The 23,581-nt window shown below is 37.3% G+C and overlaps 1 protein-coding gene and 1 non-coding gene across 7 annotated transcripts in view; both read left to right on the top strand.

Moving 5' to 3' along the window:
- The window catches only part of IRGM (immunity related GTPase M), an 85,839-nt gene that overhangs the window by 48,730 nt on the left and 13,528 nt on the right, over positions 1-23,581 (top strand). For 4 of the 6 annotated variants that reach the window (XM_063642688.1, XM_055285603.2, XM_063642690.1 and 1 more), the window contains one exon: positions 340-401. In XM_063642688.1, the coding sequence (XP_063498758.1) occupies positions 340-401 (62 nt within the window). Of the gene's footprint in view, positions 1-339; positions 402-10,697; positions 10,820-23,581 lie in introns of those variants that run through there. The other 2 variants (XR_010121679.1, XR_010121680.1) reach the window with 1 other exon arrangement.
- LOC129487093 (small nucleolar RNA SNORA77) lies at positions 6,257-6,381 on the top strand. The gene has a single exon (XR_008659217.1). It is a non-coding gene; the product is annotated as a small nucleolar RNA SNORA77 (small nucleolar RNA).

Genomic DNA, 23,581 nt, shown 5'->3' with positions numbered 1-23,581 from the left:
ATTTTTGTTAAACTGGCTTACTTGCTTCCATCAGAAGTAAGAAATGTAGATGAGGTTTGTGTTACATAAATGTGCATTGAAACACCAGTGTCAATCAGAAAAATTAGAAAAAATCTTTGTTTTCAGATTCTCTTTGCATTTATCGGTAATAAGCACTAAAGAATTATTCATGTGTTAAGAATATGTCATCATTAACCTCTTTGAATGAAAGCAATGTATTCATTCATCCATTTAAAAAGTAATGCTTGCCAAGTACTTAGTCTGGCCAGGCACTGTGCTGGCTAGGCACTGGGGGCATAACTTCCACAAGGCTCACATTCCCTACCCACTCTCTTGCAGCTGGCCTGCCGTGAGACATACCTCAAGAGTACTCCAGAGAATTCCACAAGGCCCAGAAATATGTAAGTATTTAGAAACTTTCTACAGTGAAAATACACAATGAACACTAAGGATAGAAGCAACAGCTAAGATCACTTTTTATAAAACGTACAGTGTGGGTCACAGCTCATTGTGATGGGGTAGGCCAAGGCATGAGATTCCAGAGAAAGAGCCCAAGGTAAAATTCAAGGGTACACTTACTTCTTAGGGTGGCTTCTTCAGCTGAGTACCAGATAAAAAGATAGCTTGTGTTGAAGCAGTATATTGTAAGACTAAGGTGTGTCTTAAACTCAGGAATTACCCTCAGAACGAAGAGCTGCTCATAACGTGAGCAGCAGGCAAGACCTAAGACTAGTTGAGGGATCAGCAGGCTCTAGTCTCCCACTTTCTTCCCTATATAAGGTATGTGCTTGCTAGTGGATGGGCAAACTGGAGTGATCTGAACCATTAAAATTCCCCTCTTTGGATTCATAATTGAATATACATTAATTAAATAGTTTTGTATGACTCCACTGTCATTATTTATATAATTGTTTATTTAAGCTTAGAACATTCAGTCAATTGTGAGAGATATGAACAGCTTTTTATCCACCCAGAAATGCCAAATTGTTTTCTACATGTTCCTAAAGTGAGGGTCCCCAGCATGTGTAGCAAGTGTCCTGTTTTTCGTTCCTTGTTTAGTTCATTTAAGTGTCTGTGGGTATATCTGCAAAAACTCATAAGGCAACTGAAAAATTGTAGAAATTTGTGCTTAAACCGAAATTAAGAACCTGGGTTTATTTTAGTAAATCTTTCTCTCCAGTTTTCTAGAAACATCCTAAAGATATACATCCTTTATACAGACACTAACCATCTCAGGAACCACACACTCCCACTGAATGTTGCATGTGATAGTTTCCCCTATGCAGAGGTCCATCTGTTAGTCCAACCTGCAGCCTCCTGTCCTCCTAGGTCATGTAGCTAGGTCAGATCACTCACCCAGGCCAGGAAAGCCCTCCCAATGGGAACCCACTTTTTAGTTGTCCAGAGTATACCTTCTTGCTATCATATTCAACTGTATCATTCAACATGTTAAATAATTTTCACTTTTCATGTGGGAAAATGTTTCATATTTTCATAAAGAGTACCTCATGGAAGTTAATCATCATTGAAACAAAACTGTACCTTTAGTTTGTGTTGTCCTTGATTTCAAACTTCTTCAGTTATTAAAAAATGGTTGGGCTGGGCGTAGTGGCTCATGCCTGTAATCCCAGCACTTTGGGAGGCTGAGGTGGGCAGAACACCTGAGGTCTGGAGTTTGAGACCAGCCCGGCCAATGTGGTAAAACCCTGTCTCTACTAAAAATACAAAAATTAGCCAGGTGTGGTGGCACATGCTTGTAATCCCAGCTACTCAGGAGGCTGACGCAGGAGAATCGCTTGAACCTGGGAGGTGGAGGTTGCAGTGAGCCAAGATCATGCCATTGCACTCCAGCCTGTGTGACAAAAGCGAAAGTCCATATCGAAAAAAAAAAATGGCTTTGGTTTTTAAATATCCAAGTATGGGAAAGCCAAAGGTCTCCCCAGATTCAATTCAAACAAGATGACACCAAGATATATTATAATCAAACTGTCAAAAATTAAAGAGAATTTTGAAAGCAAGAGAAAAGAAGCATATAACAGATAAAGGAGTTCCAATTACAGGCCAGGAAAGAGTGGGATGATATATTTAAAGTGCTGCAGGTGAAAATTTGCCAAACTATCCTTGAGAAACAAAGAAGAGATAATGGCTTTCCCAGACAAACAAAAGCTGAGGGAGTTTATCATCACCAGACCCATGTTACAAAAAAATGCTAAAGGGAGTTATTCAAGCTAAAGGAAAAGGACACTAATTAGTAACATAAAAACATATGAAAGTATAAAAAAACTAGTGAAAGTGAAAACACAATAGAATTCAAAATGCCCTAATACTGTCATGATGGTGTGTGAATCACCTATATCTTTAGTATAAAAGTTAAAAGATAAAATTATTAAAAATAATAATAGCAATATAATCACTGCAATAATTTAAGGACTACATAATACAAAAAGATGTAAATAGTGATATCAAGAACAACATGTGGGAGAGGGGCAGTAAAAGATTAGAGTTTTTTAATGTGATCAAAGATAAGTTGCTATCCAGTTAAAATAGCATAATCAGTGTAAGATATTTTATATAAGCCTTAGGAAAACCACAAAGCAAAAACCTATATTATTTACACAAAAGATAAAAAGTAAGGAATCAGTGAGGCACAGTGGCTCACCTTGTAATCCCAGCACTTTGGGAGGCTGAGGTGGCCTGGATCACTTGAGCCCAGGAGTTATTGGCTGTCTGAGAAACATAATGAAAGACTGTCTCTGCAAAAAATACAAAAATTACGCAGGTGTGGTGGCACCCACCTGTAGTCACAGCTGCTCAGGAGGCTGAGGTGGGAGACTCACCTGAGTCTGAGAAGTCGAGGCTGCAGTGAGTTGTGATCATGACACTGAACTCTAGTCATGATCATGAGACTGAACTCTAGGTGACAGAATGAGGCCCTGTCTCAAAAAAAGAGAAAAAAAAGAAAAGAAATAGAATCAATGTATGCTGTAGAGAAAATCACCTAACCACTAAAAAAGATAGCAAGAGAGGAAGAAAGGAACAAAGAATCTACAGAACAACCAGAAAATAATTAACAAAATGGTAGTACTAACTTCTTACTTATCAATAATTATCTTGAATGTAAATAGATCAAATTCTTCAATCAAAAGAGGGTGAATAAATGATTTTTTTAAGTGACCCAACTATATGCTGCTAAAAGAGACTCACTTCAACTTTATAACTGAAAGTTATATGGAAAGAAAGTGAAAGGATGAAAAATGATAAACCATGTAAATAAAAACCAACAAAAAAAAGAGCAGGAGTACCTATACTTACATCAGATAAAATAAACTTTAAGTCAAAACTTCAAAAAGAGACAAAGAAGGTTGCTATGTAAGGGAATCAATTCATCAAGAAGATAAAACAATTGTGAATACATATGCAACCAACATCTGAGCACTTAGATGAATGGAGCAAATATGAATGGATCTGAGGGAATATATAGATTGCAATACAAAAATAGTAAGGGACTTCTTTACCACAGCTTCAACAATAGACAGATAATCCAGACAGAAAATCAATAAGGAAACATCAGACTTAAACTACACTTTAGACCAAAGGGACCTGACAGACATATACAGAAAATTTCATCCAAAAGCAGCAGAATATACATTCTTTTCAAGTGTACATAGAATATTCTCCAATATAGATCATGTGTTAGTTCACAAAACAAGAAATAACAAATACAAAAGGATTAAAATTATATCAAGTATCTTTTCCAACCACAATGGTATGAAACTAGAAATCAATAATGGAATTTTGGGAATTTCTATGTATTTCATGGAAATTAAACAGCATGCTAACAACCAATGGATCAATGAATAAATTTAAAGGAAAACTAAAAAATATCTTCAGACAAATTACAGTGGAAACAAAATATATCAAAATATAAGAAATGCAGGAAAAGCAGTTCTTTTTCTAAATAATACTCTATTGTGCACTTATGCAAAAGCAGTTCTAAAAGAAAAGTTTATAGCAATAAATGCCTACACCACAGATAAATAAAGATCTCAAATAAACAATGTAATATTATACCTCAAGGAACTAAAAAAATAAGAAAAACTAAGCCCAGAGTTAGTAGAAAGAAGGAAATAATAAAGATCAGAGCTGAAATAAATAAAATAGAAACAAGACAAACAATAGAAAGATCAAATAAACTGCATTTGTTTCTTGATAAACAAATTGACAAACCCTTAGCTAGACTAAGAAAAAAAGCAAGAAGACAAAATCAGAAATGAGTTGTAATATCCAAAATACATTACAATTGAAATACAAAGAGTTGTAAGAGACTACTATGAACAATTATAGGCCATCAAATTTAATAACCCACAAGAAGTGAATAAATTCCTAGACCCATACAACCTACCAAGACTGAATCATGCAGAAATATAAAATCTGAAAAGACCAATAATAAGTAAGGAGATGAAAGTAGTAAGAAAAATTCTGCCACCAAAGAAAAGCCCAGGACCTGATGGCTTCATTACTAAATTCTACAAAGTATGTAAAGAAATAGTATCAATTCTTCTCAAACTCTTCAAAAAAAGTTAAAGAAGGAATACTTCCAAACTGATTTTATAGGGTCAGAGTTACTCTGAAACCAAATCCAGATAAAGACACTACAAGAAAAGAAAACTGTAAGCTAATATCCCTGATGAATATAGATGCAAAAATCCTCAACAAAATACCATGAAATCAAATGTAACAGAATATTAAATGGATCACTCACCACCACCAAGTGGAGTTTATTCCAGGAATACAAAGATGGTTCAATATACACAAATCTATAAATGTGATATATATCACATTAACAGAATGAAGGACAAAAGCCATATAATCATATCAATAGATTCAGAAAAAGCATTTGATAAAATTAAATATTTTTCATAAGGAAAACTCAAAAAATTAGGTGTGGATGGAACACCTCAGCAAAATAAATGCCATATATAACAAATCCATAGCTAATTTCACACTCAATGGTGAAAACTGGAAATCTTTCCCTTTAAGATCAGGGACAAGACAGGGATGCCCAAATTTTCCACCTCTATTCATGTACCGGAAATCCTAGACAGTAATTAGGCAAAAGAAAAAAAAAAGGCATCCAAATTGAAAAGAAATAAGTTAAAGTGTGCCTGTTTGCAGACACATGATATTGTATGTAGAAAATATTAAAAGACTCCAACAGAAAACTGTTAGAAAAATAAACAAATTCAGTAAAATTGCAGGATACACAATCAAAAATCATACAAAAATCAGTAGCATTTCTGCATACGAATAGTGGCTAGCTAAAAGAAGAAATTAAAAAAATTCTATTTACAATAGCTACAAAGGAGATAAAAGACCTGTACACTGAAAATTACAAAACATTGATGAAAGAAATTGAGGATGATGCAAATAAGTAGAGAATATGCCATGTTCATGAATTGGAAGAATTAATGTTAAAATGTTCATACTATCAAAAGTGATTTATAGATTCAATATAATTTCCATCAAAATTCCATAGAAATAGACAAAATTCCACTTTTCACAGAAATAGACAAAACAAACCTAAAATTCTATGCAGCATCAAAAGACCCCAAATACCCAAAGAAATCTTGACCAAAAACCAAGACAAGCAAAAAAACCTAGAGGTATCAAACTATCTGATTTCAAAATCTACTCCAAAGCTATAGTAATCAAAACAGCATGGAACTGGCATAAAACAAGCACACAGACAAATGAAATGAAATAAAGAGCCCTCAAATAAATCACATTTACAATCAATTGATTTTTGGCAGAGTTTCCAAGAACACACATGGAAAAGGACAGTCTCTTCAATAAATGGTGTTGGGAAAACTGGCTCTCCACATGCAGAAGACTAAAATTAGATCTTTATCTCACCTTATATTAAAAAAATTAACTCAAAATGGATTAAAGACTTAAATGTAAGACCTGAAACAGTAAAACTATCAAAAAAAAACATAAGAGAAAAGCTCTATGACACTGGTCTGGGCAAAGATTTTTGGAATATGACCCCAAAAATCACAGGCAACAAGAGCAATAATAGGCTCGTGTGATTACATTAAAGTAAAAACTTCTGCACTGCAAAGAAAACAACCTACAGAGTGTGGAAAATATTTTCAAGCCATACATCTGATAAGGGCTTAATATATAAAATATATAGGGGAAGTAAAATGGCTCGATAGTAAGAAAACAAATAACCCAAATTAAAAATAGACAAATTGCAGACTCACTCTGAACCTGACTGCAACCCAAGATGGATGCTTTTTCCTTCTGCCAGAACAACATTTTGGGGTGCTGTGGCCACCTGACCTGTCAAGAGTGATGTAGCTGCCCAGGAACACAGGGTGCTAGAGAACGAAGGACAAAGGACCTGAATAACACTTCTAAAAAGAAGGTATACGAATGGCAAGCAGGTATATGAAAAAATGCTGACCATAACTAATCAGAGAAGTTCAGATTAAAACCACAATGAGATATCACTTCACACCTGTTATAATGGCCATTATAAAAAAGACAAAAGATAACAAGTGTTGGCAAGGATGTTAAGAAAAGGTAACTGTTGGTGGTGATGTAAGCTGGTCCAGCCATTATGGAAAACGTATGGGGTTCCTAAAAAAAAATTAAAAATAGAAGTACCAAATGATCCAGCAATCCAACTATTGGGCATATGTCCAAAGAAAATAAAATTGGTATATCAAAGAGATATCTACACCTCATGTTCATTGCAGCATTATTCACAATAACCAAGATATGGAATCAAGCTAAGTGTCACTCAGCAGTTTAATGGATAAAGGAAATGTGGTGTATATGTATGTAATGGAATATTATTCAGGCTTTAAAGAGAAGGAAATCCTGTCATTTACAACAACATGGAGGAATCTGGAGGATATAATGTTAAGTGAATTAAGCCAGGCAGAGAAAGACAAATACTCTATGATTTCACGTGTATGTGAAATCTAAAAACATTGAACTCATAGAAGCAGAGAGTAGAACGGTAGTTTCCAGGGACTGTGAGGAGAAAGATGGGGGAGATGTTGGTCTAAGGATACAAAATGTCAGGAGAAAAAGTTCAAGCAAACTATAGTTAATGTATTTTATTCTTGAAAATCACTACATTATTATATCATTCAACATCCCTTGTGGTCAGCTCTCTGATAACCTCTTCAAATCCCATCACTCTTTGTCTAGCAAAATTAAAAAAAATGATTCTAAGATGCTTGTAGTTCTGTAGGTTGGTGGCAAAGTAATCGTGGTTTTTGCCATTACTTTTAAATGGCAAAGAGTTAAGTTGAAAACTTACAGCAAGTAAAGTAGAAATTATGAATTCTCCTGGAACTAGGGAGACATATCACCAAGCTATGGAGGGAAAGCTCTGGAGGATCACATTCTAGGAATACGTGTGATGAGAGGTAAAGTGATGATGTATCCTTTGACATCCTTAGATTTTATATCCTTAGACCAACATCTCCTCCATCTTTCCCTTCACAGTCCCTGGAAACTACCATTCTACTCTCTGCTTCTATGAGTTCAATGTTTTTAGATTCCACATATATGTGAAATCATACAGTATTTGTCTTTCTCTGCCTGGATTAATTACTTTTAAATGGCAAAAACTGCGATTACTTTGGCACCAATCTAATAAAAGTCTGCTTGCCAGGTTTTTCACACACTACCAGCTCTCCCTAACTCATCCACCCTCTTAAACTTAATTTACTTATTCACCAGGCATCATCACTTTACCTCTCATCACACGTATTCCTAGAATGTGGTCCTCCAGAGCTTTCCCTCCATAGCTTGGTGGTATGTCTCCTTAGCTCCAGGAGAATTCATAATTTCTACTTTACTTGCTATAAGTTTTCAACTTAACTTTTAAACTAGCCTCTATCCAGCCCCAGAATTTGGTAAATATCTTGAATGGAAGGCTGGCTCTCTTTCTCAGCTGCCTCAGGTCATTGTTTTATCACCCAAGACCCAAGCAACTGCTGATAATTCTGGTTTCTCTGTCCCCCATAGTGCCCTCTTCCTGAGCCCAGCTTGAGTTTCAGCTTCTTGCCCTATCCCCAAATCACTAAATACATTCAGGGAAAGCTGTAGATCTTGAGCTTATTTATGAAAATTTCTCTCTCCTTGAAATTGTGCTCCTTTTAGTCCTCATTACTTCTAAGGGTCTTAATCTTTTAATGTATAATATGACTTTGTAAAATATATGGTTTTCAAGTTATTCTTAGTGAGGGTATTATTGAGAAGTTAACTACTTCATCACATACTAAATGGAACAAAGTCTTTGTTGATACAAGATATTTATGACAGGAAAAGAGTTCTCATTAACTTATAATGAGCAATATGATCAAGGAAAGTATATTTGTTATGTCACCCACTACCATAGAGATCTATCTTGTGAAACCAGGAATTGTACAGGTCTTGATTCAAGGGATGAATGTTTATTTTCCTATTAGAATTTGCTTCTTAATCATAAAGAGTAAAATTATGATACTATATTGCAGCCATAAATCTGTATGAATGATTGTCTTGATTTAGAAAAAATAAAAGGAAGAAGTACATGAATAAGGAACAAGATTTTAAAAGTCAAGAGCAGATTTGATCTTGCTGTGTGGTTCTCTCCTCATTCCTTCTGCCCACAATATTCAATACTTCAAACTCTTTCATAACTAAGCCTAACTCCAGCTCTCCTTCCTAAATAAATAATTCACATTTTGGCCCAGCAGTTGCCTCCAATTCAGGCTGTATTTCAGCCTTAAGGACACTGGGACTTTAATCTGCTTCAGTGATGGGCTGTTATTTTTATTTATTTATTTATTTTTTGAGGTGGAGTCCCACTTTTGTCACCGAGGCTGGAGTGCAATGATGCAATCTCAGCTCCCTGCAACCTCCCCCTCCCAGGTTCAAGCGATTCTCCTGCCTCAGCCTCCCAAGTAGCTGGGATTACAGGCACCCACCACCATGCCTGACTAATTTTTGTATTTTTAGTAGAGATGGGGTTTCACATGTTGGCCAGGCTGTTCTCGAACTCCTGCCTCAGCTGATCTGCCTGGCCCAGCCTCCCAAAATTCTGGGATTACAGGCGTGAGCCACTGTGTCCGGCCTGATGGGCTGTTATTTGACATTAACCCTCCCACTAAGAAAAGCTGATTAAAGAAAAAAGAAATGTTTACAGGTGGAGAGGAGTTATAAGCCAAAATAACTGAGTCTCCTATTTGAAGCTACTTTTTACCTGTGAGGATTTTCAATTTTGCAAGCAATGGTTGAGAGCCTGAAAATCTGAGCAGAGCTAGCAACAGACTCACAGAACAGAGGGGACAAAACCTGGAGTTCAGAGCCTGCTGAGGAGGAGAGGCTGTGGTAAAGACCCCAGGCTTTGGATGAAGGGATGCCCTAGATAGTAGAGAGGACAAGAAACAGATCAGCCTCAAATCTTAACAGGAACCAGAGGAAAAGAAAAGCCACATTCACTCCAAGAGAAAAACAATAAGAACTTAAGAACTCATTGAACTTAAAGAAATCCAGGAGACAATAGAATGATACATTCAAACTGTGGAGACAAAATCACTTCAAACCTAAAATCCTAAATTCATAAAAACAAAATTCTTCAAATGTGGAAGTGATGTGAAGACACTTAGAGACAGCCAGAAACTGAAGAACTCATCACCAGCAGACCTACACTAAAGCAAACACTACAGGGTGTTCTTAAGGCAGGAGCAAAATGATCTCACAAGGACACTTTCAGATTCAGGGAAAATAAAGGCAACAGAAAAGCCAAATATATTAGTAAAGCTAAAGTAATATGTTTTTAATGAAATAATAACATCTTATGGGACTTAATGTCTACATATATAAATGCATTATATATGTTTATATGCATATATGTACATGCAAATCAAAATAACTAAAATACACAACAATAAAACATAAACTTGGAGAAAGGAAATGGAGATAAGATTCTATATCTGACCAGGAAGAGGTAAAAGTATTGATTTTTATTACAGCTGAAAAGATATAAATTACACATTGTATTTCTAGGGTAAGCATAAGAGAATAAATAGAATGCATAACTAACAAGCTAAGAGAAAAATGGAATACTAAAAAATATTTGGTACACTTCAAAGCAAGACTAGAAAGAACACAAAACAGGCAGAAAAAGTCAATAAAAGATGTTAAGATAGTAGACTTAAACCCAAATTCATCATACTGTCATTAAATGTTAATGCACAAACTACTACACAAATGGCAAAGATTATTAGTGACATTAAAGAAACTATATGCTTATATTTGACATACATTTTAATTATAAGAATTTAGAAATTTTGTACATAAAAGGATGAAAAAAGTACATCACTCATACACTAATTAAAAGAGGGTTGGTACAGTTATATTTATATCGGACAAAGTAGACTTCATGACAAGGAAAGGCTTACTGGTAATAAGGAAAATTCACCAGGAATATATAATAATTATTTTTATTTAAATATCAGCAACCAACATATATTGACATGTTTGTCCTCCATTTGAAATATACTGCATTTCTAAACTAAGGGTATATATGAGGTAAAATGTTCTCCATCACCAGAGAAGGATGTCTTTTTAACTTCAGGTAAAAGAAAGAAATCATATTGTGACTCCCTTGCACATTAAGCACCAAGATTCCATGATTCTGTGATTCTGAGTCTCCATGGTGTTTTAAGTCTCTGATTCCAGTCCACAGCAGTTCAGTTTCTGAGAAAGATCATGTCATTTTCACTGTCCTGTCTGGGAATTCCTGTAGCAGGTATTTTGGCCATACTGTTGAGGGCCATGGCAAACACAAGGAATATCTCAAAAGTAGCAGATAGCACACCTGCAGGGTGTGACAGTAACTACATTTAGGGAGAAGAGGAGGACAAAACAGCATATTTGGTTATTCCATAGCACTGGCATACTCTGATTTTAGACAGGATTTAAAAGCTCTTGCTGGGCACACTGGCTTGTGCCTATAATCCCAGCATTTTGAGAAGCTGAGGCAGGAGTTCAAGAACAGCCTGAGCAACATAGTGAGACTACTTCTCTAAAAACCAATTAGGGGGCTTAGTGATGCATACCTTAGTCCTACCATCTTAGGAGGCTGAGGCAGGAAGATCACCTTATCCCAGTAGTTGTAGACCAGCTTGGGCAATATAGCAAGACTCTGTCTCTAAAAATAAGAATAAAACAGCGTCGGTGTAGTGGCTCACACCTGTAATCCCAGCACTTTGGGAGGCCGAGGCGGGTGGATCATGAGGTCAGAAGATCGAGATCATCCTGGTTAACATGATGAAACCCTATCTCTACTAAAAAAAATACAAAAAATTTAGCCAGGTGTGGTGGCGGGCACCTGTAGTCTCAGCTACTTGGAAGGCAGAGGCAGAAGAATGGCATGAACCTGGGAGGCGGAGCTGGCAGTGAGCCGAGATTGCGCCACTGCACCCTAGCCTGGGCGACAGAGTGAGACTCTGACTCAAAAAAAAAAAAGAAAAGAATAAAACAACCCTTGGGATGTATTTTGAAGAGGTTGGAAAATTCACCTGCTGCTTGATATGGGTACCCTTTGCAATGACATGTTATATAGATGAGTGCCATGTTCTGAAATTCTGCAGACAGGACATAATCATTGTCTTTTTGTAAATAAGTACATATAATCCAATAACCCTGGACAAGAAATATGTGATAGAAACCATTAGAAGCGAGACTGTAACCTTACATATATAGGTGGAAATGATACAAAGGAGAAGTGAAAATATTATAGATATTAAAAAAGGTTTCCAAATAATGCTATTGCTTTATAACTTTAAATAATATGAAGATCCTTTTTCAAGAGACAAAGTTCTCATGGGAATAATTTGAACTATGATTTAAAAATATAAAGTAGGTTGCATTTTTCATATTCAATTCTTTTTTTATTACCCAACATAATTATTATTATTTATTATTATTATACTTTAAGTTTTAGGGTACGTGTGCACAATGTGCAGGTTTGTTACATATGTATACATGTGCCATGTTGGTGTGCTACACCTATTAACTCATCATTTAGCATTAGGTATATCTCCTAATGCTGTCCCTCCCTCCTCGCCCCACCCCACAATAGTCCCCGGTGTGTGATGTTCCCCATCCTGTGTCCATGTGTTCTCATTGTTCAATTCCCATCTATGAGTAAGAACATGCGGTGTTTGGTTTTTTGTCCTTGTGATAGTTTACCGAGAATGATGGTTTCCAGTTTCATCCATGTCCCTACAAAGGACATGAACTCATCATTTTTATGGCTGCATAGTATTCCATGGTGTATATGTGCCACATTTTCTTAATCCAGTCTATCATTGTTGGACATATGGGTTGGTTCCAAGTCTTTGCTATTGTGAATAGTGCCGCAATAAACATACATGTGCATGTGTCTTTATAGCAGCATGATTTATAGTCCTTTGGGTATATACCCAGTAATGGGATGGCTGGGTCAAATGGTATTTCTAGTTCTAGATCCCTGAGGAATCGCCACACTGACTTTCACAATGGTTGGACTAGTTTACAGTCCCACCAACAGTGTAAAAGTGTTCCTATTTCTCCACATCTTCTCCAGCACCTGTTGTTTCCTGACTTTTTAATGATGGCCATTCTAACTGGTGTGAGATGGTATCCCATTGTGGTTTTGATTTGCATTTCTCTGATGGCCAGTGATGATGAGCATTTTTTCATGTGTTTTTTGGCTGCATAAATGTCTTCTTTTGAGAAGTGTCTGTTCATGTCCTTCGCCCACTTTTTGATGGGGTTGTTTGTTTTTTCCTTGTAAATTTGTTTGACTTCATTGTAGATTCTGGATATTAGCCCTTTGTCAGATGAGTAGGTTGCGAAAATTGTCTCCCATTTTGTAGGTTGCCTGTTCACTCTGATGGTAGTTTCTTTTGCTGTGCAGAAGCTCTTTAGTTTAATTAGATCCCATTTGTCAATTTTGGCTTTTGTTGCCATTGCTTTTGGTGTTTTAGACATGAAGTCCTTGCCCATGCCTATGTCCTGAATGGTATTGCCTAGATTTTCTTCTAGGGTTTTTATGGTTTTAGGTCTAACATGTAAGTCTTTAATCCATCTTGAATTAATTTTTGTATAAGGTGTAAGGAAGGGATCCAGTTTCAGCTTTCTACATATGGCTAGCCAGTTTTCCCAGCACCATTTATTAAATAGGGAATCCTTTTCCCACTGCTTGTTTTTGTCAGGTTTGTCAAAGATCAGATAGTTGTAGATATGCGGCATTATTTCTGAAGGCTCTGTTCTGTTCCATTGATCTATGTCTCTGTTGTGGTACCAGTACCATGGTGTTTTGGTTACTGTAGCCTGGTAGTATAGTTTGAAGTCAGGTAGTGTGATGCCTCCAGTTTTGTTCTTTTGGCTTAGGATTGACTTGGCGACGCGGGCTCTTTTTTGGTTCCATATGAACTTTAAAGTATTTTTTTCCAATTCTGTGAAGAAAGTCATTGGTAGCTTGATGGGGATGGCATTGAATCTATAAATTACCTTGGGCAGTATGGCCATTTTCATGATATTGATTCTTCCAACCCATGAGCATGGATTGTTCTTCCATTTGTTTGTATCCTCTTTTATTTCATTGAGCAGTGGTTTGTAGTTCTCCTTGAAGAGGTCCTTCACGTCCCTTGTAAGTTGGATTCCTAGGTATTTTATTCTCTTTGAAGCAATTATGAATGGGAGTTCACTCATGATTTGGCTCTCTGTTTGTCTGTGATTGGTGTACAAGAATGCTTGTGATTTTTGTACATTGATTTTGTATCCTGAGACTTTGCCGAAGTTGCTTATCAGCTTGAGGAGATTTTGGGCTGAGACAATGGGGTTTTCTAGATGTACAATCATGTCATCTGCAAACAGGGGCAGTTTGACTTCCTGTTTTCCTAATTGAATACCCTTTATTTCCTTCTCCTGCCTGATTGCCCTGGCCAGAACTTCCAACAATATGTTGAATAGGAGTGGTGAGAGAGGGCATCCCTGTCTTGTGCCAGTTTTCAAAGGGAATGCTTCCAGTTTTTGCCCATTCAGTATGATATTGGCTGTGGGCTTCTCATAGATAGCTCTTATTATATTGAGATACGTCCCATCAATACCTAATTTATTGAGAGTTTTTAGCATGAAGGATTGTTGAATTTTGTCAAAGGCCTTTTCTGCATCTATTGAGATAATCATGTGGTTTTTGTCTTTGGTTCTGTTTATATGCTGGATTACATGTGATTTGCGTATGTTGAACCAGCCTTGCATCCCAGGGATGAAGCCCACTTGATCATGGTGGATAAGCTTTTTGATGTGCTGCTGGATTCTGTTTGCCAGTATTTTATTGAGGATTTTTGCATCAATGTTCATCAAGGATATTGGTCTGAAATTCTCTTTTTTCGTTGTGTCTCTGCCAGGCTTTGGTATCAGGATGATGCTGGTGTCATAAAATGTGTTAGGGAGGATTCCCTCTTTTTCTATAGATTGGAATAGTTTCAGAAGGGATGGTACCAGTTCCTCCTTGTACCTCTGGTAGAATTCGGCTGTGAATCCATCAGGTCCTGGTCTCTTTTTGGTTGGTAAGCTATTGATTATTGCCACAATTTCAGAGCCTGTTATTGGTCTATTCAGAGATTCAACTTCTTCCTGGTTTAGTCTTGGGAGGGTGTATGTGTCGAGGAATTTATCCATTTCTTCTAGATTTTCTAGTTTATTTGCATAGAGGTGTTTGTAGTATTCTCTGATGGTAGATTGTATTTCTGTAGGATCAGTGGTGATATCCCCTTTATCATTTTTTATTGCATCTATTTGATTCTTCTCTCTTTTCTTCTTTATTAGTCTTGCTAGCAGTCTATCAATTTTGTTGATCTTTTCAAAAAACCAGCTCCTGGATTCATTAATTTTTTGAAGGGTTTTTTGTGTCTCTATCTCCTTCAGTTCTGCTCTGATTTTAGTTATTTCTTGCCTTCTGCTAGCTTTTGAATGTGCTTGCTCTTGCTTTTCTAATTCTTTTAATTGTGATGTTAGGGTGTCAATTTTGGATCTTTCCTGCTTTCTCTTGTGGGCATTTAGTGCTATAAATTTCCCTCTACACACTGCTTTGAATGTGTCCCAGAGATTCTGGCATGTTGTGTCTTTGTTCTCATTGGTTTCAAAGAACATCTTTATTTCTGCCTTCATTTCATTATGTACCCAGTAGTCATTCAGGAGCAGGTTGCTCAGTTTCCATGTAGTTGAGCGGTTTTGAGTGAGTTTCTTCATCCTGAGTTCTAGTTTGATTGCACTGTGATCTGAGAGACAGTTTGTTATAATTTCTGTTCTTTTACATTTGCTGAGGAGAGCTTTACTTCCAACTATGTGGTCAATTTTGGAATAGGTGTGGTGTGGTGCTGAAAAAAATGTGTATTCTGTTGATTTGGGGTGGAGAGTTCTGTAGATGTCTATCAGGTCCACTTTGTGCAGAGCTGAGTTCAATCCCTTGATATCCTTGTTAACTTTCTGTCTCGTCGATCTGTCTAATGTTGACAGTGGGGTGTTAAAATCTCCCATTATTATTGTGTGGGAGTTTAAGTCCCTTTATAGGTCACTCAGGACTTGCTTTATGAATCTGAGTGCTCCTGTGTTGGGTGCATATATATTCAGGATAGTTAGCTCTTCTTGTAGAATCGATCCCTTTACCATTATGTAATGGCCTTCTTTGTCTCTTTTGATCTTTGTTGGTTTAAAGTCTATTTTATCAGAGACTAGGATTGCAACCCCTGCCTTTGTTTTCCATTTGCTTGGTAGATCTTCCTCCATCCCTTTATTTTGAGTCTATATGTGTCTCTGCACGTGAGATGGGTTTCCTGAATATATCACTCTGATGGGTCTTGACTCCTTATCCAATTTGCCAGTCTGTGTCTTTTAATTGGAGCATTTAGCCCATTTACATTTAAAGTTAATATTGTTATGTGTGAATTTGATCCTGTCATTATGATGTTAGTTGGTTATTTTGCTCGTTAGTTGATGCAGTTTCTTCCTAGCCTCAATGGTCTTTACAATTTGGCATGTTTTTGCAGTGGCTGGTACCGGTCGTTCCTTTCCATGTTTAGTGCTTCCTTCAGGAGCTCTTTTAGGGCAGGCCTGGTGGTGACAAAATCTCTCAGCATTTGCTTGTCTGTATTTTATTTCTCCTTCACTTATGAAGCTTAGTTTGGCTGGATATGAAATTCTAGGTTGAAAATTCTTTTCTTTAAGAATGTTGAATATCGGCCCCCACTCTCTTCTGGCTTGTAGAGTTTCTGCTGAGAGATCAGCTGTTAGTCTGATGGGCTTCCCTTTGTGGGTAACCTGACCTTTCTCTCTGGCTGCCCTTACCATTTTTTCCCTCATTTCAACTTTGGTGAATCTGACAATTATGTGTCTTGGAGTTGCTCTTCTCGAGGAGTATCTTTGTGGTGTTCTCTGTATTTCCTGTATCTGAATGTTGGCCTGCCTTGTTAGATTGGGGAAGTTCTCCTGGATAATATCTTGCAGAGTGTTTTCCAACTTGGTTCCATTCTCCCCGTCGCTTTCAGGTACACCAATCAGACGTAGGTTTGGTCTTTTCACATAGTCCCATATTTCTTGGAGGGTTTGTTCGTTTCTTTTTATTCTTTTTTCTCTAAACTTCCCTTCTCTCTTCATTTCATTCATTTCATCTTCCGTCACTGATACCCTTTCTTCCAGTCGATCGCATCAGCTACTGAGCCTTCTGCAGTCTTCACATAGTTCTTGAAACTTGGCTTTGAGCTCCATCAGCTCCTTTAAGCACTTCTCTGCATTGGTTATTTTAGTTAAACATTCGTCTAATTTTTTTTCAAAGTTTTTAACTTCTTTGCCATTGGTTTGAATTTCCTCCTGTAGCTCAGATTAGTTTGATCGTCTGAAGCCTTCTTCTCTCAACTCGTCAAAGTCATTCTCCATCCAGCTTTGTTCCTTTGCTGGTGAGGAACTGTATTCCTTTGGAGGAGGAGAGTTGCTCTGCTTTTTAGAATTTCCAGTTTTTCTGCTCTGTTTTCTCCCCATCTTTGTAGTTTTTTCTGCTTTTGGTCTTTGATGATTCTGATGTACAGATGGTTTTTTGGTGTGGGTGTCTTTTCTGTTTGTTAGTTTTCCTTCTAACAGACAGGACCCTCAGCTGCAGGTCTGTTGGAGTTTGCTAGAGGTCCGCTCCAGACCCCCTTTGGCTGGGTGTTAGCAGCAGTGGCTGCAGAACAGCAGATTTTCATGAACCGCAAATTGAGCTGTCTGATTGTTCCTCTGGAAGTTTTGTCTCAGAGGAGTATCCAGCCGAGTGAGGTGTCAGTCTGTCCGTACTGGGGGGTGCCTCCCAGTTAGGCTGCTTGGGGGTCAGGGTCCCACTTTAGGAGGCAGTCTGCCCGTTCTCAGATCTCCAGCTGCATGCTGGGAGAACCAGTACTCTCTTCAAAGCTGTCAGACAGGGACATTTAAGTCTGCAGAGGTTCCTGCTGACTTTTTGTTTGTCTGTGCCCTATCCCCAGAGGTGGAGCCTACAGAGGCAGGCAGGCCTCCTTGAGCTGTGGTGGGCTCCACCCAGTTCGAGCTTCCTGGCTGCTTTGTTTACTTAAGCAAGCCTGGGCAATGGCGGGCGCCCCTCCCCCAGCCTCACTGCCGCCTTGCAATTTGATCTCAGACGGCTGTGCTAGCAATCAGGGAGACTCTGTGGGCATAGGACCCTCCGCGCCAGGTGCGGGACACAATCTCCTGGTGTGCCATTTTCCAAGCCCGTTGGAAAAGCGCAGTATTAGGGTGGGAGTGACCCGATTTTCCCTGTGCCGTCTGTGACCCCTTTCTTTGACTAGGAAAGGGAACTCCCTCATCCCTTGTGCTTTCCGAGTGAGGCAATGCCTCACCCTGCTTCGGCTCACGCATGGTGCGCTGCACCGACTGTCCTCCACGCACTCCCTAGTGAGACGAACCCGGTACCTCAGATGGAAATGCAGAAATCACCCATCTTCTGCGTCGCTCACGCTGGGAGCTGTAGACCAGAGCTGTTCCTATTTGGCCATCTTGGCTCCACCCTGTACCACATTTTCTTTATCCAATCTGTCATTGATAGGCATTTGGGTTGATTCCATGTCTTTGCTATTGTGAATAGAGTTGCAGTGAACATTTGAATGCATATGTCTTCACAATAGAATGATTTATATTCCTCTGGGTATATACCCAGTAATGGGATTGCTGGTTTGAATGGTAGTTTTGCTTTTAGCTGTTTGAAGAATCACCATACTGCTTTCCACAATAGTTGAACTAATTTACACTTTCACCAACAGTGTATAAATGTTCTTTTTTCTCCGCAACCTTGCCAGCATTTGTAATTTTTTGGCTTTTTAGTAGTAGCCATTTTAACTGGTATGTTATCTCATTGTGGTTTTGATTTGCACTTCTCTAATGATCAGTGATATTTAGCTTTTAAAAATATGATTGTTGGCCACATGTATGTCTTATTTTGAAGTGTCCATTCATGTCCTTTGTCCACTTTTTAAATGGGGTTGTTTTTCTCTTGTAAATTTGTTTAAGTTCCTTATTGATGTTGGATATTAGACTTGTCAGACTCATAGTTTGCAAATATTTTCTGCATCCTGTAGGTTATCTATTTACTCCGTTGGTGGTTTCTTTTGATGTGCAGAAACTCTTTAATTAGATCCCATTTGTCAACTGTCACGTTCATCATGATTGCTTTTGGTGTCGTTGTCATTAAATCTTTGCCCGTTCCCATATCCAAGATGGTATTGCCTAGGTTTCTTCCAGAATTTTTACAGTTTTGGGTTTAGCATTTAAGTCTTTAATCCATTTTGGTTAATTTTTGTATATGGTGTAAGAAAGGGGCCCAGCTTCAGTCTTCTTCATATGGATAGCCAGTTTATTAACCCAGCACCATTTATTGAATAGGGAGTCTTTTTCCCATTGCTTTTGTCAGCTTTGTTGAAGATCAGATGGTCCCAGGTGTGCAGCTTTATTTTGGGGCTCTCTATCCTGTTCCATTGGTCTATGTGCCTGTTTTTGTACTAGTAACAAACCGTTTTGGTTACTATAGCACTGTAGTATAGTTTGAAGTCAGGTAACAATGCCTTCAGCTTTGTTCTTTTTGTGTAGGATTGCCTTGGCTACTTGAGATCTTTTTGGCTTCCATATGAATTTTAAAATTGATTTTTAAAAATAGTTCTGTGAAGAATATCCTTGGTAATTAGGTAGGAATAAAGGAATAGCACTGAATCTGTTATTTGGTTTGGGAAGTATCCCCATTTTAATGATATTATTTTTATCCATTAGCATGGGTTGTTTTTCCATTTGCTTGCATCTTCTCTGACTTCTTTGAGCACTGTTTTGTAATTCTCCTTGTAGAGATCATTCACCTCTCTGGTTAGCTGTATTCTTAGGTATTTTATTATTTTTATGGCCATTGTGAAAGGGATTGCCTTCCTGATTTGGCTCTTGGCTTGGCTGTTGTTGGTGTATAGGAATGCTGGTGATTTCTGTAAATTGATTTTGCATCCTGAAACTTGCTAAAGTTGTTCATTAGCTAAAGAAGCTTTTGAGCTGAGACTATGGGGTTTTTTAGATATAGAACCATGCTATCTGCAAACAGAGATAGTTTTACTTCCTCCCTTCCTCTTTGGATGCTCTTTATTTCTTTCACCTGATTGCTCTGGCTAGGGCTTCCAATACTATGTTGAAGAGTGGTCAGAGAGTGTATCCTGTCTTGTGCCAGTTTTCAAGGAAAATGCCTCCAGCTTTTGCCCATGCAGTATGATGTTGGCTGTGTGTTTGTCATAGATGGCTCTTAGTACTTTGAGGTATGTTTCCTCAATATCTATTTTATGGAGAGCTTTTAACATGAAAAGGTGTTGAATTTTATTGAAAGCATTTTCTTCATCTATTGAGATAATCATGTGGCTTTTGTCTTTAGTTCCGTTTATGTGATGAATCACATTTATCTCTTTGCTTATGTTGAAGCAAACTCACATCCCAGGAATGAAGCCTACTTGATCGTGGTGTATTAGCTTTTTGATGTGCTGCTGGATTTGGTTTGCAAGTATTTTGTTGAGGACTTTTGCATCAATGTTTATCAATATTGGCCTAAAGTTTTCTTTTTTTGTTGTGTCCCTGCCAAGTTTTGGTATCAGAATGATGCTGTTTTTATAGAATGAATTGGGGAGGAGTCCCTCATCCTCAATTTTTTGGAATAGTTTCAGTAGGAATGGTACCAGCTCTTCATTGTACATATGGTAGAATTCACCTGTGAATCCATGAGGTCCTAGTCTTTTTTTAGTTGGTAGGCTTACTTACTACTGATTCAATTTCGGAGCTCATTATTGGTCTGTTCAGGAAATCAATTTTTTCCTGGTTAAATCTTGAGAGCATGTATATGTCTAGGAATTTACCCATCTCTTCTAGGATATTTTAGTTTGTGTGAATAGAGATGTTCATAGTAGTTTCTGATGGTTATTCTTATTCCTGTGAGGTTAGGGGTAACATTCTCCTCATCATTTCTAATTGTGTTTATTTCGATGTTTCCTCTTTTTTTCTTTATTAGTCTAGCTAGTGACCTATCTTATCAATTTTTTCAAGAAAACCAACTCCCAGATTTATTATCTTTTGAATGATTTTTTTGTGTCTTGATTTCCTTCAGTTTAGCTCTGATTTTGGTTATTTCTTGTCTTTTGATAGCTTTGGAGTGGATTTGTTCTTGCTTCTCTAATTTTTTCCATTGTGATGTTTGGTTGTTAATTTGAGATCTTTCTAATGTTTTGATGTGGGCATTTAGTGCTATGAATTCCCCTCTTAACACTGCACAAGAGTTCTGAATTAGGTTGAGCTAGCTGAAATGACAGAAATGCAGTTCAGAATATGGACAGGAACAAAGATCATAAAGATTCAAGAGAACAACAAAACCCAATCCAAGAAAACTAAGAATCAAAATAAAACAATACAGGAGTGGAAGGATGAAATAGCTGGTATAAAACAGAACTTAATGGATCTGACAGAGCTGAATAACACAATACAAGAATTTCACAATGCAATCACAAGTAATAACAACAGAATAGACCAAGCAGAGGAAAGAATCTCAGAACTTGAAGACTGGCTCTCTGAAATGAGACAATCAGACAACAATAAATAGGAAAGAATTAAAAGGAATGAACAAAACCTCCAAGAAGTATGGAGTTATGTAAAGAGTCTAAATCTATGAATCATTGGCATTCCTCAAAGGGAGGAAGCAAACAACTTGGAAAATGTATTTCAGGCTATCATCCATGAAAACTTCCCCAACCTTGCTAGTGAGGCCAAAAATTAAATTCAGGAACTACAGAGAACTCCTGCAAGATTCTGCAGAAGAAGATCATCACCAAGACCCATAATTGTCAGGTTTTTCAAGGTCAAAATAATAATAAAAAAAGAATGTTAAAGGCAGCTAGAGAGAAATGACAGGTCGCCTACAAAGAAAACTTCATCAGGCTAACAGTGGACCTCTCAGCTGAAACCTTACAAGCCAGGAAAGATTTAGACCTGCCTCACAAGAGATCTTAAAAGGAGTGCTAAGTATAGAAAGGGAAGACTTCTACCAGCTAACACCAAAGCACACTTAAATACACAGACCAGTAACACTATAAACCAACCACACAAACAAGCCAGCATAATAACCAGCTAAGAGCACAATGACACACATCAACAATAACCTTGAATGTAGATAGGCTAAGTGCCCCCACTTAAAAGGCACTGAGTGGCCAGCTGGATAAAAAAGTAAGACCCAATGGTATGCTGTCTTCAAGAGCATATCACACATAATGACATCCGTAGTCTCAAAAAAAAGGGATGGAGGGAAATTTACCAAGCAAATGAAAACCAGAAAAAAGCAGGGATTGCAATTCTAATTTCAGACAAAAAAAAAAAAAAAAAAAAAAAAAAAACAGACTTTAAGCCAGCAAAGATTTAAAAAGACAAAGAAGGGCATTACATAATGGTAAAGGGTTCAATTCAGCAAGAAGGTCTAACTATCCTAAATATAAATGCAACCAACACAAAAAAGCAAGTTCTTAGAGACCTACAAAGAGACATAGACTCCCACATAATAAAAGTGGGAGACTTTAACACTCCACTGATATTGTTAGATAGATCATTGAGGCAGAAAATTAACAAAGATATTTAGGATCCAAACTCAACATTGGACCAAATGGATCTGATAGACCTCTACAGAACTCTCCACCCAAAAATAACAGAATATACATTCTTCTCATTGCCACATGGCACACACTCTAAAACTGACCACATAATTTGACATAAAACAATCCTTGGCAAATGCAAAAGAACCAAAATTATACCAAACACCCTCTCAGACCACAGCATAATAAAAATAGGAGTCAAGACTAAGAAAATCACTCAAAACCATGAAAATTAACATGGTTCTGAATGACTATGGGGTAAATAATGAAATTATGGCAGAAACTAAGAAGTTCTTTGAAACTAATGAAAACAAAGATACAACATACCAGAATCTCTGAGACAGCTAAGGCAGTTCATTGAATTTTACAGAAAAAATATTGGCTGATAGTTTGATAGAGATTGTGTTAAATCTATGGACCAATTTGGGGAGAATTAATATCTTAATAACATTGAGCCTTCCAACCAATAAACTAGATTTATTTCTCTATTTTGGTCCTTCTAAATTTCTTTCAGCAATGTTCTATAATTGTCACATACTTTATTATGTCTATTCATATTTCATATTTAAATGCTATTACAGGTAGTATTGTTTTCAAATTTCAATTTCTGATTGTTTATTGTGGAATTCTGTCTATTGACCTTATATCCTAAGAACTTACTAATCTCAAATATTAGTTGTTAGTATATTTTTTCAAGATTTAAAATTTTTTACATACACGACTGTATTAGTTCATTTTCATGCTGCTGACAAAGACATGCCCAAGACTGCTATTTACAAAAGGAAGAGATTTAATGGACTCACAATTCCACATGGCTGGGGAGGCCTCACAATCATGGCAGAAGGTGAAAAGCACATCTCACATGGTGCCAGACAAGAGGAGAGAACTTGTGCAGGGAAATTCCCCCTTTATAAAACCATCAGAGCTCATGAGACTTATTTACTTATCACAAGAATAGCACAGGAATGACCTGCTCCCATGATTCAATTACCTCTCACCAGGTCCCTCCCACAACATGTGGGAATTGTGGGAGCTACAATTCAAGATGAGATATGGGTGGGGACACAGCCAAACCATATCAACGAGCATATCATCTGCAAATAGAGTTTTACTTCTTTTTTTCCAAACTGAATGCCATTTTTTGGCTATTGTACTGCCTTAGACCTCCAGTATATTGATCAATAGAAATGACAGAGAAGACATCCTTGCTTTGTTCTTTATTTTTAAAAAAACTCAGTCTTTCACTATATGATATTAACTGTAGGGTTTTCACTTCCTTTTTTTAATTTTTATTTATTTTTTTTAATTATACTTTAGGTTTTAGGGTA

This window comes from Symphalangus syndactylus, chromosome 7 (genome assembly GCF_028878055.3).
Source record: "Symphalangus syndactylus isolate Jambi chromosome 7, NHGRI_mSymSyn1-v2.1_pri, whole genome shotgun sequence".
In the NCBI taxonomy this organism is placed as follows: Eukaryota; Metazoa; Chordata; class Mammalia; order Primates; family Hylobatidae; genus Symphalangus; species Symphalangus syndactylus.
Note: the sequence above shows the minus strand (reverse complement) of the source record. Positions and strands in the feature narration are given on the sequence as shown.